Raw genomic sequence first — 16,720 nt, forward strand, 5'->3', positions numbered from 1 at the left:
TGCACTAGAAATACCTTTTCTGTGAAATCGCTATAGAGCCAACCGGGAGCACGTATTCGTTTTGAAAATATAACATTAAAATTAGTATCACCCTTATGGCCCGCGTGCAGTGGAAAACCTTAATTCTTTAATGAAAAGGAAATGAAAATTAAAAAAAACACGGATCTACTTGTGCACCAATAAAATTGGCACAGCAATTTGTCTCAAATATGAATGAATTTTAAGAAACATACGGGGTATGATGAACATTGACCTGACGCCATGATAGTAGGATCTATTAGTCATTTTATATACAATGTATATACCGTATTGTCATAATACCAATATTTGTCATTATATATACTGAGTAATATCTAGCAACGTAAATGTGCAGTTCATATGCACAAACGAATACTGATCTTTATGATATTCAGGTTTTTGTACATCACATATAACATGTCACATAGGAGGTCATACGTGTTGACCTTCATCTATTGTATTTGTTCATCTGTGTATGGAGAGGATTAGCGCCATTAAACGCCCTAAACGCCATTAAAACTCCATCAGTATTAGGGCGTAGTTCAGTGAACTCACCGGATTGCTATTCCAAGTACTTTGATAATAAAGATAATATGTATTAATGGGTCGAGGCGATTGCATTAAAAAACCTAATAAATTATTCATAACAGTTACGTAATCAATCGATAGTGCGGACACTTTTCATTTGCAAACCACCAAAATTCGTGATCTTTAAGCGTTGGAAAAGAAACCACGTGAATAGAGTGCCCTCTCAAGAATATCAACTCTCTGCATGAAACCTGGGTATAAAACACGGTGACGTGGTTTAGATGGCTTTCCTGGTAAGTTTGCTAGGTTTTACTTTAAGTTGAATGTTGCGTGATTCATAATGACATTTGTCTGCCAATTTACTCGAGAACTAAGCATCGGGACTGATTCTAGCTTCGAATTTGCACAACATGCGTTGCTAGGACGCCGATCTACTGAAAAACGATAGCTTGATGGGCTGTAAGCTTCGAATGCCTAACAATGGTAACCGCTCACTTCCGGTAATTTTTACCGGCGTGACCTCTGCTGTTACGTAACGCAATGTTGAAAATCAGGTGGCAAACTACGGTTTTTCAGAAAACATCAAAAAAATGGAATACACGAGTCGTTTCTCCCTTCATTTCCATATTGAGCCCATAGAAACATGAGTATAAGGCAAAGAAAAGTTGAATTATTGTGGAAAAAAATGAATGCTTTTGGTGCGCGAATTAACCTAAAAAATGAGAGAAAATGCATGTCACGATCACTAAAATGCTTATATCTACAGCTTTGAGGAAACGCCGGTCTAATGCTTTTCTGTTATGATAAACATTAAATTAACCACAGCTTGTATTAAAATTTCAGCGAAAATGATCGGTGGAATAACCTAGTCATAGGTTGAAAAGTTGCGTTCTTTGAGTCCTCGTGTCGTAAGCACACGTTGCAAGTGTCACGATGCTTCACGAAATGGATCCCAGCCGTTATATAATTATGTTATATTGATTAATATAGCAATTAAAAACGTCTATTGTTATATATTTTATAAATGCAAAATACTCTATTGTGTAACAAAATATTGTAGTCGTCAAAGAAGGTAGTATCATCTCATTTAACTGAAGTACAAGCAGTTTTGAAAAGATTGTTGTTGAGTGAGATCCTTGAACATGTTGAACGAGAAATAAGATAGCAAAAGAATACCCTTTGCCCGAACAAGTTGCGATGGCTTAGTGGACAGAGCGAAGGTGTGCAGTGCGGAAGGTTGAGAGTTCGATTCCCATGTTATCTTATCGATGATGTGGAATTTTTAAGTTCGTTTTTCTTTTCTTTTTTCCTCTCCCTTTTGTCTTTAATAATATAGGCCTAATGAATGTCAGCTTGAAGGCCCACTTTTTTCATGATTTATTTCTTGTTCATCTTTAAGCCTAATCCTACATTCGAGTTGTTTTCATATCTTTAAAAAAAATGCATTTAAGTTCAGTAGCATTCAATATGAAATAATAAAATAAAGCATGTCAAACTTAAGTAATTTTTAACAGTTCAAGAATATATATAGGCCTATCAAATAAAGGAACGTCAACACGGATTTTCACGATTTTTTAATTGCACTAGACCCCTCCACTATCGGCAACATATTTTTTGAGTTTTTATGCATACATATCAAATCATGAGATGCACGAATTTCAAACCTAATATTTTGGCATATTTGTAATTTTTACACAATGTCCAACTTACACCTCGGATTACACCTAATTGAATCAGCCAAGTTCGTTGTCTAGATAGAGCAACTAACTTTGATGTCTTATTAAGACTAATCCCCATAGAACACCACAGTTAAGCGGTCAAGATATTAAGTGTTTACTTTCATTTTTATCTCGCTACTTCTGCTTCAAATGTAACGTGAAAACCTTCCTGACAGTTATTTACTAATATTATAAATATTGTTATAATTTTTGGAATAACAAAACTTCAAATTTGCCCGATATCGTATATTATGGCTTTAATAAAAATATGAAAACTAGGATTTAAAAATATGAGTTAAAATCAAATCAAAAATCAAAGGTGCTTGCGGGGTTCGAACCAAGATCGAACTTCCAAATGCATGTATTTACCACTAAGCCATACCAGAGATATGATTAATTCGGTGACAATAATAGCAATGTTATTCTTACTCAGTGGCTCACTCGTGATTCTATTTCTGGAATGAATTAACACCGTCCAAATAATGTAACACAAACCTTTATGCTGACATTTAAAATTGCTTGAACGTTGGGAGTATTATTTTCAAGTTAAATAATCAACAATGGACAATGAACAATGAAAGTTTCTTTGCAGGCAAAACATCGGCCGTACAATATATGGCGTGACAGTAGTCACGCACAAAGATAAACATTTCAACATGTTCAATATGCGACTAGAAATATACCCCAACCAAAAATCACGAAATTTTCAGGCAAGCTAACTTTAGTTATTCTATAACATGACACCCATTTTTGATTCCGGCGCTTTTTCTTGCTTGATGATATGAACATTTTTGTTTTCGTGACCTGCTATTTTTCTCATTTTCCGAGCTACTTTGGACATGTTCAAGCTTCTTTTTTTCCATTTAATTCAACTTTTACACGTTATTTGTTGCTTTATGCAAATGTTTGATATCTTATCTGTGGTCAGGGTACATAAATGGAGCAATATACGACCCGTGTCTTCCATTTCTTGAGCTATTTTGATAAAAAGCATTTGCCGGCTAAAATTTTAACATTGTGTTACGTAACCCGTGTTCACCAACCCGTATAAATTTTCTGTCGAACAAAAGAGGTCACAAAGTTGCTGTCGTACTGAACTGTACGTGATAGTTAACGCATTCGAGGCTCGAGTCCGAAGCTATCGTTTTTCGGTAGATCAGCGTTGTTATTTCTGTAATGCTTGTTAAATATTCCATGTTGTTGTTCAAATTTGGATGATTGTTATTTTGATAAGTCAGATGTATCTTGAGAGCAAATGTTGCCTATTTTGAAGTAAAATTAAATTGAGATGCAATTTTAACATTGAACTAGGGGGTGGCGGCAAATTTATTTGTTCTGGTCTTACTGGGCAGACTGTTTAATTTTTTTTTAGTATTTATCGGACCAGTGCGCGGGAAACGCGCAAAATGTTGCAATTTTACTTAATTTTGACTCAAAACACGGTCTTTTCTTTGTTCTATTAGGATTTTTAGGGAAGGTCTCCCTTGGAAGAACGTTGGGGGGGGGGCGTGTCCCCCGCTTCCGCCGTCTATGGTTCCGCACTTGCATTGCTTTACACGGTGTCATACTTCACCAATTTCTACTAGATTGCGATTGGAATGGCCTCTAGCCTAGAATGTGAAGCTACCGGTGAGCACATTCGTGGCTAGATTTCTCGAGTAACGTCAAATGTAGGCCTATATCTTTTAGCAGTTTGTTTTTAAACAGTAAGTTGAAGTGCAATTTTAGCAACATGGCCCGTCGTAATTGTGTTTACAGCCGAACTTCCATTGCTTTGTCATACTTCATCGATTTCTGTTAGATTTAGATAGTTTGCAAATTTGCTCACCGATAGCTTCGTATTCGAAGCTAGACGTCTCACCACATGATTCATTCCACATGCACAAAAGTGTTTGATTTAGTTACTTCAAAATGCCTTTTTTTGCAACAAACAACATAGCAGAGTGACACCACATTCACACATGCATTTATTAGCCAGTGCATATGAATTGGTCATAATTTGGGGGTCAAGGGTCATTAAGTGTTCGCTACCGGGGTGAGTTGAACTTTTAAAATGCCTCTTCTGTCACAAATAACATCGCAGTGACGCTTCTTCTACACTACATTGACATTCGTATAGTTTCTATGGGGGTGTTCACATATTTGGGGTCAAAGGTCATTTAAGGGTCACTTCAGGTCTGAGACGAAATACCTTCAAAATGCATCTTCTGCCACATGTAACATTGCGTAAGTGCATGACGCCACTTGCATGCACACATGCATTGACATTGGCAGTGCCTATAGAGTGTTCACAAGATTTGGGGTCAAGTGTCATTTAGTGGTCATTTCCAGTCTAAGATAGGGCCTACCTTCAAAATGCTTCAAAAAACTACATGTAGGATTGTCGAGTTCCGTCTGATTTTGCTTGATCGCATCACATTTCTAGTTTGCTTGGAGAGATAAGCTACTTAAAACCGCTACTATTGCTTACGGTTCGTTATGAAGTTAACGCTTTTGTATATTTGCCACCGAAGTTTTTCATAATCTTTTTCATATTCTTTGATGTCACGGCTTGTGATATCATACCATAAAGTCGATTCTGGACCTAAATCTCAAGAAGATCGCGGGGTGTTTGAATATGTGACCGTCCACGGCGAATGAGCCGTAAATTCCTCCCCGGTCAATTTTGTTTTATTTCGTGTTTAAAAATAAACATCATAAACTTAAAATGGTATATCATTTGACTTCAAACGATATCCAGAAGCGGGGTTATGGTTTGTTAAACTTTGCTCCTTCAACAAAATTATAGCTTTTTACGTTTTTACATGTGTCTCTTTTTCCACATTGCTGGCAATATATATATCAAACAGTCATAATTGGCGGTCATTTCAAATCATCCCCAAGTCAACGAGGTTTAAGAAAGTTTTCTCATTGTTAATTGTTGGTTATGCATACCTGCACAAAATACAATGCCTGGTAACCCACCACTTGAACAGGATTTAGCAAAAGCAAACAAAGACCAGAGCTATTAAAAGTTCTATAGCCGGCCATCTAAGGTAGAAGCTTATTATCCACTTCAACAATAGGATTATTGATTAGTTTTTGACTATCAAAATAAGACGGATGTCGGGCCAGCTTAAGTGTTCGATGAATACGACCTTCGTACACATTTTACACCGTAACACAGAATACAATTTAGGGAATTTACGGCTCGTTTGTGCTGCCGGGTCACATATAACGTGTAATGTCAATGTGAAATGTTAATTGTGTTTTTATGAATGTTATACCATTTCAGTTTTTCAAATATCGTCGTCGTCGTCGACTTGTAGTGCTGGTTGTCTGTAGCCTTGTCATTGCCAATTACATCGCCCTAAAGTTGTATGGATACGACCTCACATCATTCAAACAAGATGAGAAACGTTTCGACCAGTCTCCATGGCAACAACAAGATGCAGGGTTGCCAAGAGCTCAGAACACGAGACACGAGAATATTGTAGGCCTACTACAAAACCAGAGTGATTTGGAGCATGTTGAAAGTCATCGAACTGAAGCTGAACTGGATTGGGATGTTGGTGCTTTATCAAAGAATATGACGACTGTGTCTATTCAACAAAATATGACGTCACTGTTGAATATCAACTTCCGGGCTGATAATTTGAAATTAGGAAATGGGATAAAGGATCACGCAGTTAAAAGTCTTGAATTGAAATTCGTGTTACAGCAGTTCGAAGCTTGGAAAATAGAACATTTCAATGTTATAAGCAACAGAGAGGTGCCGTTGAAATTACCGCCTCCACCCCATGTTAATAATAGTTCCATATGGGATAAAATGTTAACGATATTTCCATTGGTGAGTATAGAAATAATGTGGCAGGGTGAGTTTTTTGGATTTAGCAGGCTCAAATTGGGCAAAGGATACCTACAAGCCAGGAAAAAAATAGTTAACACACTTGCACTAAACAATGGAAATGCGTGCCCTATCAACATTGGAGAGGCGAGTGAAACATGCATGCAATATATGTGTAGTACAGACTCCCCCCTCACCCTTCCCCACTCCCCATCTTTCAATGTTGGAAGGTTTCACGGACCTGTTGACAACATGGCTTGGTCCAACATTGAATTGGGGGAGCGGGCCGGGGCAGAGATATACCAAAAGACAGGCAAAGTGTGCCAACCTTTTTTTCCTGGATTGCAGGTTATCAACTTTTACTAACAAATGCATATGTATGAAAGCTGAATTATTGAAACTTTCTCTAGACTATAATAGTCTAGCCAAAGAGAATGATTTTTGAATGATATGAGAATGACAGGCCTAAGAAGAGTTTGGGCCCAATGATACTCATCCATTCGGTCCACGGAAGAAGGATGATGATGCTGCTGCTGCTGCTGCTGCTGCTGCTGCTGCTGCTGCTGCTGATGATGATGATGATGATGATGATGATGATGATGATGATGATGATGATGATGGTGGTTGTGAAGAGAATGATGACGATGGCGACGACGATGCTGCTGCTGACTAGTTATTTCTATGGTTCTTTATAGGTTTTCCGGCGATTAATGAGGCCATTCTTGACAGACTACAAGAACCCATGTTTTCGAGAAGACGACGGCAGTCTAAGATGTCTGCCTTATTTCATTGAAATTGGAGCAGCAAAATGCGGCTCCACAGATTTATACTATCACATTACCAGACACCCACAAATAGTACAACTCTACAAAGAACCTCATTTCTGGACGCATATGGCAAAATCTGGTAGGAAACTTGTCAACGTTTTATTTCATCTATATCATTGATTCCTATAGTCCCTTGCACTACCTCTGCCCCCGCCTCTGACATCATCAAATAGTTTGAAAGAGAACCAACAATGACCGTTATGTCCGGGTATAAAGCCTTATATGCAATTTAATGGAATTTGGTGGCCATTTTGAAATGCGCCCTCTACCACGACTTCTTCATTATTGTTAATGATTCACACTGCCTCACTACCTCTGTCATCATTAAACAGTTATGAAATGGAATAATAATACATGTTATAATATTTGATTTATTGAGGTTTATAGTGGCTATTTCGAAGCAAAAAACGCCCTCTAGCAGAGTTGTCCAAGTACCGGGTTACAAAAGTCTTACTTGCTTTTTGTACCGGCCAGGAAATTGTACCGGCCAGGAACTGGCCGGTACTTATTAATTGGCTCAAGTTTGTTGTTGTTTCTAACTTTCTATAGATAGTGTATGAACAAAACAGAAAATATTGTCAAAACATGATCGAGTTGTCAAGGCAAATAGAAATACCAAAATTGGTGTGTGAAGACAACAGAAGTTTTGTGTTGATGTTGCAATATTAAGGTAAAATCAGTATAATATTTTAGGAACTTTCTTTCTAAATTGAAAATTTGGCAAATTCGCTGGTCCTCTTACCATGCACATTGACCTTATTAGAGTATAAAGCACAGGGGACAATATAATACTCAGTACAAGTTCCAATATCTGTGGTGTCAGTGTGTGGTCAATGGTCATAGTGCTTTTCAAGCAGGGTCAAGGTTATCTAGCAGCAATCTTGCTATAAGTTTATGAAACTGTTTTGATGTCATTACACATCTATTCCAGAAAACTTACACATGAAAATTAATTGGCAATTGGTGGGAGAGAATAATTGGCAGGACAATTGGTTCTACATTTAGGAGTTTCACAGGATAATAATTAGATGTTAGGATAGAAGAGGGTGTAATGTTATGCCCTTAATCAAAAGTCTGCTGCAAAAGCTATTTGCACTCACACATGATAAACAATTATCTTCTTTTGGATATGTTGATTAACTTCATATATTTTGGTATAATAATGATGACATAAATCAGAAAAATGGAGCTCTAGTGCAGATGTAACGAATTATGTTCCTACGTATATCACTAGTCTTTAACCATGCTAACAAAATTAATACAATAGCTTTGGGTTTCAGTATGTGTAGGCCTATAATATATTTGTTGTTTATATAGTCCCAAAAATTATTCTTGATATAGTGTTTAATATTCTGTGTGTTTTAAATTTTCAAAACCAGATTGTTATGAATTAATCTATACTAAAAGATGCGAATGTTGTTTGCTTTTACAAATTTCATTTGTGCAATCACAATTATACTCATAGACAGTTTTGACGTAAGTATAGTGTGAAAGAAGAATACAAAACAGGGTGTAACATAAACTATTGGGAAAATTGCTAATGAATTAGCTTCCGAAATTCGTAAGGATGTAGAAGGGATCACATCACATTTGGTACCAAATGAGCACATTTGTGATGCGATCAAGCAAAATCAGTCGGAACTCGGAAATATTGATTTTGAGATGTAGCCATACAAAGGAAATATTTCCTTTTGTTTTCTTTTGTTTTGGAAACTCTTTAATTGCTCATATCTTTGGAACTGGTTGTTCAATTTCAATGGGGATTTCTGCAAAATGCAGCTCTGTAAATGCTTTTTACTATACGATAAGAAACTGAAAATTTTATATTTCCGAGTTCCGACTGATTTTGCTTGATCGCATCACATTTCGATAAGAAACTGAAAATTTTATATTTCCGAGTTCCGACTGATTTTGCTTGATCGCATCACATTTGGTGCCAAATGTTTGGAATTTATTTCATCTTATTTCAAATGTATCTAACAACGTAAAGACTGATTTTGAGAGAATAGCAACAAATGGAATTTGGCTCAAAATACAACCATAATCTTTACACTTAAAAATTATTTTTACTATATATTTATATTTTAAAACGAAATCTTATGTTACTCATTGTAATTCATCCTTTTGCCGGTACATCCCTTTTTAAAGGGATTTTTATTGTCATGATGGTCTAGTTCATGGATGTGAAGAGTAACTTATATTGGGTCATTCATGCACACAGGGTGTGCCTCAGTAATGAACTATATCAATATGATAACATATTTCGTAATCAGCTTCATTTTATGACCAATATATCAGGATGTATGGGGACCTGCTAGACTATTAGATTTGTTTGATACCACGGCTGTCAAGCTGGTATATGAAGTTCCAGGATTATTGAAAGTTTTATCAATTTGCTACTTTTCTCATAGTGAGTGTGTTATTACTATTACAATAACATCTTGATATGTTTTCTCCTCAGATAAGTCAATAACAAAATATTTGAACACATTGAGAAAATTTAACAAAGCCTTGGTGACACAGAGAGATAACAAGTCACTGATATTCGGTAAGAGCCTTGATAAATACCGTAGTGCAGTACATAAGTTAGGGTCATCGCAACGCGTCGGACGCGAATATATGCGTGTTTACACATGCGCAGATATCTTTGGTCATAAGCCCACTTGTTCCTATTGTCAAGGTCGATTATCGTGACACACGCATTGCACGAAATTGATTATCCATCAGAGGGTGGGGCTACATTACCAGTCGTTTTTCACGGACCCAAGGGTTGATTTAGTTAAAAGCAAAAATCTCACCTCAAGTTTGTGGAAAATTCTTTCTTACTGATCCTGGGTCAGGCATGTGTGTCAGGCGAGCATTTAGGACCACAAGAGGGTCGAACGTCGTATGCAAAATCGTTGTGTGTATAGCGTAATGCAATACGGTGCAATACATACGCACCGGTACGTTACAAACACACGTATGAACGCACGTGCCACGTATGGAACATCGCAATCTCTCTTGGACAAATATGAATGAGCAACCGCTATGATTATCCGCCATGTATTCTTTCTTTCCTCAGGAGATGCATCACCGTCCTATTTCTGGGACAATAATAGAATACCAAGGAACAAAAACAGACAATTATTATTTGTGTGGGCAGATGTAGTTCATGCCGTGATGCCTGGAGCGAAAATCATTCTTATTTTGAGAAACCCGATTGATAGGTACGTAAAAGCTAACGCAAATCATCACATATAGGCCTATCCCGGTCTTTTATAGTGGAACGGTCGGTACATGGGTGTATTTTCAGCCTATTTGGTATAAGTTTGGGTTGCAATTTTAAGAAAAACTGGTTTAGAGATGGGTGGAAATAATCAAATATCCCAAACCTAATGCTAAATAAGGCGCCTCCGTCTAATGATTTTAGCAAAATGTGTATCCAGAATTGGCCAAATATTTAAAAGAATAGTAAAATATCTTTTGTGTATTTTTTCTTCAAATTTGGTAGATTATGTCAGATATGGCTTCAACATCCCAGCCATACATCCCTCCAAGGGGAGGGGTGTTCCTGGTTGAAGGTGTACAGTGGCGTACCGTGGCCGCTCCTACCCCGGAGGGCTAAAGAAAATTCAATTTTGCCGCCCCTTCCTCAACAGCCCGAAAAGGTTGACCCATTTTTTTTCCGGTGGTTTGAAAAAGTGAAGAGCAACAACAACAACAAAAAGGATTATATGCCCAGCAAACACAAAACGTTTTTGACATCATTCGCAAAAGGTTATAAAAGGTTGTCAGAAAACGTTTAAATGTCGGGTTATATAAAGGGTATATTAAGAGTATAAAACGTTTTCATAACCTTAAAAAATATTTTTTGATAATCGACTGCTCAGCAAACAAAATGTTTTACAGAAAACGTTTAAATGTCGGGTTATATAAAGGGTATAAAAACGTTTTAATAACATTCCAAAAACATTCTAAACAGAATGTTATTTTGGGGTTGAAAAAAATATTTTGCGAAAAATGTTCGCCCAAAATATTTCAATAACGTGTTAAAAACGTTTTCATGACCTTTATATAACCCGACATTTAAATGTTATTAAAAGGTTTTGAAAAAAAACCTTTTAAGAATATTTCTGGGTTCAAACATTTTAACATAATGTTATTTAAGTATTGACACAATATTTGGCCAAAATGTTTGCAAAAATAGTTTACAATAACATTTTTTGAAAACATTAAAAAATATTGTTGTAGTGTGTTTTCATACAAAACGTTTTAAAACGTTATCATGACCTTTATATAACCCGACATTTTAATGTTATTAAAACGTTTTTACCTAAACCAAAATCCAAAATATAACTTATTTAAAACGTTTTAAAAATGTTTTTGTGTTTGCTGGGTGCGCTAGCGCCCTAAAAGCAACACATTATTCAAATTTTTGCCGCCCTTTTTTCTTTACTAATTCTTTTTGCCGCCCCTTCGTTTTTGCCGCCCCTGTTTTTGCCGCCCCTTCTTCTTCCGCCGCCCCTTCGTTTTGGCCGCCCCCTGCTTTTACCTGCTTTTCATCCTAAAGTCTGCGTGGCATATCCCCGTACATGTTTCGAAGAACCTACTGGGTCCCTCCCAAAGCAAATTCGATAAAAATTATATCCTCGGGGGCCTACACATAATTAAACTCTAAAACCGTAATAAATAAACAAACAAACAAACAAATAACCAATGATTAACGTTTCTTATAACTTTGACAGAACAATTTCCGACTATTTCTACTCTGGTAGGCATCAGTCCCCTGCAGATTTACACAAAAACGTTCAAGTCGCAACCAAACTATTCAATGCGTGCCTGAAACAACACAGTTACAGGGACTGTGCTACCGGTACCACTAAATACTACCCGGTAAGTAATGCATGTTTCATACTTACCTGCCGTTTCCCGCTTTGCCGCTCGCGACGAATTTGCTTCACCGGCGGCAATCCGATATATCGATCACTCCACTGCACCGCTTCCGCTTGCCCAAAGCTGCAGATCGCTAGGAGTTGAATACAAGTCAACTCGGAGCGGTGGCGCCCAGACGTATGAGAACAGAACCCCGGAACAGCACACGTTTTGGTGGTTTTGAGCGGCAACTTTTATAGTCGTGTCGCTGCCATTTAGCGACGTGCCGCTCCGTTTGCAGAAAAGTCCAAGCAGCATTATGAAGCGGCATATGATATTTTTATGAACGTAGTGAACATGGTCAGATGGTTAAAACTTTGTTGTCAACAATTTAATTTCTTTGGTGAACAAATTAATGCTAAATTGTCTTAATTATTAACGCAAGACATATCAAGGAATCTAAATATGAATATAAATATAGATATTGAGATTTTATTGTAGCATCTTTTTTATTTCTTTTTTTGATACTGGCATTATGTTTTGAGATACTGACCGTATCAAAATGAATCGTTTAAAATTCACACACGCCAGTCTGCACGAAATGATGTATAAAATTGGAGTATAATTGCATACTTATGCTGTATTTTATTGAGTTATCTTCAAGGAAATTATGTTTGGTTATTTTGTAGCTAAGTCGTCATTTCACCCAGAAAATGAACATTGAAATAATGACCATTGCAGTTAAAAGTGATCATATTTTTGCACTTTGATTGAAGCTCATTTGAAAATGCGACAACTCGTGTTTTTCTACCTCACTTTACATGCTTTACATGAACATCGGATAAATTCACAATCACAGCCCCTTGAAAAGTTTGACCGAAATCCAGTCAGAATTTGACATTTGAATCGGATAAACAGAACTTGCCCCCCCATTAAACGGAACCATTCTATCACGAGGTTCTTGTCCGGGTTTCTTGTGAGATCAGCGCTCCCACAGGTTGCACCGCGCATGCAGATAAGATAAGAGGGCGCACTACCAAGTCATTCCACGTTTCATGTACCTGAATGCGGTTAAAATAGACCACCGCTTATTTGAGCTTGCTGCGGCTTTATTCACTAAATGTATAGTCAAAATTCGCACGTTTTCAGCTCATTTGCTTCCTGAAAGCGTATGTACGCAAAGAAATCTGGGAAATATTTCAGAGATGAAGTTTTGGCGCAAATTTGAACAACGCAACACTGGCGTGATTGTCTTAGACACGAACAATCGACCCTCATGAATATGCGGGAATTCACAGCATACAAAGCAAGGGGACTTTTGGTGATTAGTCTGTATTACTCAATGATTTCAACCCTTAATTTTAAACAACAAACATGCATTGAAATCTTATTGCGGCTGATTTGCAACAACAAAAAGTCACAATTGGTCGAAAATATGTTTTTCTGAAGTTATGCGTAATAAACATACTTCCATTTAACTATAAGATGGCAAGTAATTTTTCATAAGCACTGAATTATCTTTCAGAGACTTCACATAAGTGTGTATATTGCCCATGTTCGTGAATGGCTCCGTCTCTACCCAAGGGAACAGGTCCTAATAATACGCACTGAAGACTGGCATGACCATGCGAAAAATGATATGTTACAACAAATATATAAGTTTCTTGAAATAGGTGAGTCATATAATATTACAACTACGTTTTTCTCCTCCTCCTCCTGCCCCTCCACCTCGGTCTTTTTCCCTTAATTTTGATTTTGATACACCCTAAAAATGACCAACTTATTTGATTTTGAGGGGCCAAGAGTCATTCCTTTCAATCCACCTTTCTCCCCCTCCTGTTGACTCTCTTCCTCCTACTTCTCGTTTTCATCTTCTTACTCCCCCTCCTCCTCATATTCCTCCTCCTCCTCCTCCTCCTCACTCTTCTTATTGTTATTGACAACTTAATATATTTTTCAATCATGGCAAAATGTGTACCCAAAAATGCAAAAAAACCACATATGGGTGAAAACAGAATTTTACGGCCAACTCGTAGAGCTAAGCGCTAATTTGGTGTTCGCAATGCGCGCGGGTGTTTGAGACTTCTTTCTTGGTTGGGGGGCTTGCCGATAAATGGCACACTTTGGCCGCAACAGGTGAGCTTATCAAATAGGCTATGCGATTTCACACCGCGTAATAAATATGATTGGATTTGCAACTTTTCAAATCGCACCAAACTTTATTCAATCATTAATTTCTAGATCATTCGAATCAAAATAATATTTTACTGCAGCTAATACAATTCTTCATATCAGTTGTATTGGTTTTATTTGACAGAATATTTTTAACTACTCAATCAAGTATGACTTAATTTTTTATGTGATTTTAATAATGTAGATCGTAATCTCTATGCATAATCCACGCAACGTTGCCGTTACAACAATTACTTTCATTAATTAAATGATATTGTGGTTGTTTATTTTTTTTACACAGATGGATTGTCCGAAGCTGAATTACCTGATTTAAAAGAAGACTCTGTTTTGAAAGAAATTGAATCCAAAAAAGCTACTGAAAAGAAAAGTAAAAATTTGGGAAATGTCCTACCAGAAACCAGAGCATACCTCAAAGGATTCTTTGAACCACATAACAGAGAATTGGCCGATTATTTAGGCGACGAAGGCTTTCTATGGAAGGATTAAAAGCTGTATTACCTGATAGAAGAAGACTCTGTTTTGAAAGTAATTGAATTTTAATAAATCTACTGAAAAGAACAGGACAAATTGGGGAACTCTCCTGACCAGAGCTTACCTCGATGCATTTTTTGAACTACGTTACAGAGAATTAGCCGATTATTTAGGCACCGAAGCCTTTCTATGGAAGGATTAAAAGCTGAATTAACCTGACTTAGAACTCTGTTTTGGAAATAAAAATTGAATCAAAATAAACCAGATGAATTGTCCGAAGCTGAATTACCTAATTTAGAAGAAGACTCTCGTTTTGAAAGAAAATTAATCCAAAAAGGCTACCGAAAAGAAAATTTAAAGTTTGGGTATGTCCTTGATGAAGTTTTTGAACCACGTAACAGCGAATTAGCTGATTATTTAGGAGACGAAGGCTTTCTATATGAAAGGACTAATCAATTTCCATTTACTTAAAGAGTAGACGAGGTATTGTTGCTCGAAGCAGCCAAAAAGTCGATTTTCATTATTTAAATCAATAATTATATTATAAAATATGAAAAATAACACTTTGATGTTTTGGAAAAGTTCATTCTACAAATCTTGAAAAACTTGCTTGATTTCTTGTTGTTAATGAGTTATGTACGTTTTACAAAAGTGTTGTTGTTTCAGCCCTTACAACATAACCCAAGAGCCACAAAGTATATTGTGATATTTAAATTCTTCTACGCACTCGCTATGAAATGATCAATAAAATTTTTGCCAAAGCTCACTACCATTAGCAAGATCCTGTAAACTACCAAATCGCAACAGTTTAAAATAGCTGCTAACCTTCAAGCCATTAACAACACCGTGTACCCAGCATACACAAAACGTTTTACAGAATACGTTAAAATGTCAGGTTATATAAATGGTATAAATTCGGTTTAAGGATGCACACAGGATCACTGAAGTGTTACATGGCCAAAATTGAGCTTTCATCACTAATGTCATCTTCAAACCGTATTTTATCTTGTCATTAATAGATTTTAAAGAAATCTTAAAATTTGAACCATAAGAAAAGCTATTTTAAAGACCCCTTTTCATTAAAAATTCGTCAAAATGCAAAAGCAAATAAATCATTGTTTTCCCGCAATAGATCGCGTTCTCGTAACGCGTACTGCGGCGTACCGCTAGCAAAGACACGCACACATGGTAAACTGGATGGGCGAGGTGATTGCTGATTGAGGCACTGGAGTCGCCAATCGCGATCACTACCGTATTTTATCGTATTGATCTCTTCCAAGGTAGGTAAAGCTTGCACCATTGCATTGCGAAACTGCGGGCCGACAGACCACCACCGTCCCCGTCCCAGAATCAGTAGGCCTACTCGATAAATTTCGCCAAAAAGTGCTGGTATAGTGGTATAAATTAGTCTTTTTTTATATGAACATAATAGTGAATTTTTTTGTTTGTTTTTGTTTTGTTTTTCAAGTTTCATTCTGAACTTGAAAAGATGAAATTTATCTGTAAGAAGTAGTTACCCGTAAGAAGCCCTGTAAAGATGACGCAATCTGGTACGATAGAAAACGTAGGCCTTAAATATTTTGCTAGTAGGCTAGACTTAGCCCGTATAGTACATCATTAGGCTTATTATTTTATGTTTAAAAAATTGTTTTATTTCATTCATTCATTCATTCATTCATTCATTCATTCATTTCATGACCATCAACGCAATGTCAAAAACGTTGACATTTCAATACATCATGTATAGACCATCTAGGCATAGGCCTACAACTCTATGTCAAAAATATTTGAAAAGCGAGCACGCGTTTATCATGTTTATGAAAGCATTTTCATGAATGGGTTAATGTTAAATAATAATTTCAAACGAGAAATATAATCGAAAATGCAAATTCGTGCTTTTTTCATAACCCATTTTAACTACATTTCCATTAGGAGGCCTATTAGGTCTACCATATGCCATGATTGCGATAAAAGCTTTTGGTTTTATAACACGTACCTTTTGCGAATGTTTTGGCCGAATGCCTTTTTATTTGCAATGTTTGTCTGGCTTTCAACTTTCACGTTTATAATGTTTTCTGCATACTTTAAAAGGTAAACTGCTTTAAAGCATTTTTCGTGAATGTTTTCATGCAGTGTTTTAAAACGCTCTTTAAATAGCATGATGCCTATATACGGTAGTCCTACTGCATAAACCACAATCTATAATTTAAAGCCATAGGCCTAAGTATTCCGTTTTCTACTTTTGAAATTCGGTTTTGTTAGGCTATGTCAATTTCCGTGTTTTT

The 16,720-nt window shown here is 36.6% G+C and overlaps 1 protein-coding gene across 1 annotated transcript; it reads left to right on the forward strand.

The window, feature by feature from the left end:
* Positions 1-787: 787 nt before the first annotated feature.
* On the forward strand, positions 788-15,351 carry LOC140150609 (carbohydrate sulfotransferase 15-like). Its single transcript, XM_072172659.1, has 8 exons — positions 788-839; positions 5,539-6,093; positions 6,786-6,996; positions 9,379-9,465; positions 9,982-10,126; positions 11,645-11,792; positions 13,297-13,444; positions 14,245-15,351. The coding sequence occupies exons 1-8, from the start codon at positions 828-830 to the stop codon at positions 14,448-14,450; spliced, it is 1,512 nt and encodes a 503-aa protein (XP_072028760.1). The 5' UTR covers positions 788-827; the 3' UTR covers positions 14,451-15,351.
* Positions 15,352-16,720: the final 1,369 nt, after the last annotated feature.

Source organism: Amphiura filiformis, chromosome 4 (assembly GCF_039555335.1).
Source record: "Amphiura filiformis chromosome 4, Afil_fr2py, whole genome shotgun sequence".
NCBI lineage: Eukaryota > Metazoa > Echinodermata > Ophiuroidea > Amphilepidida > Amphiuridae > Amphiura > Amphiura filiformis.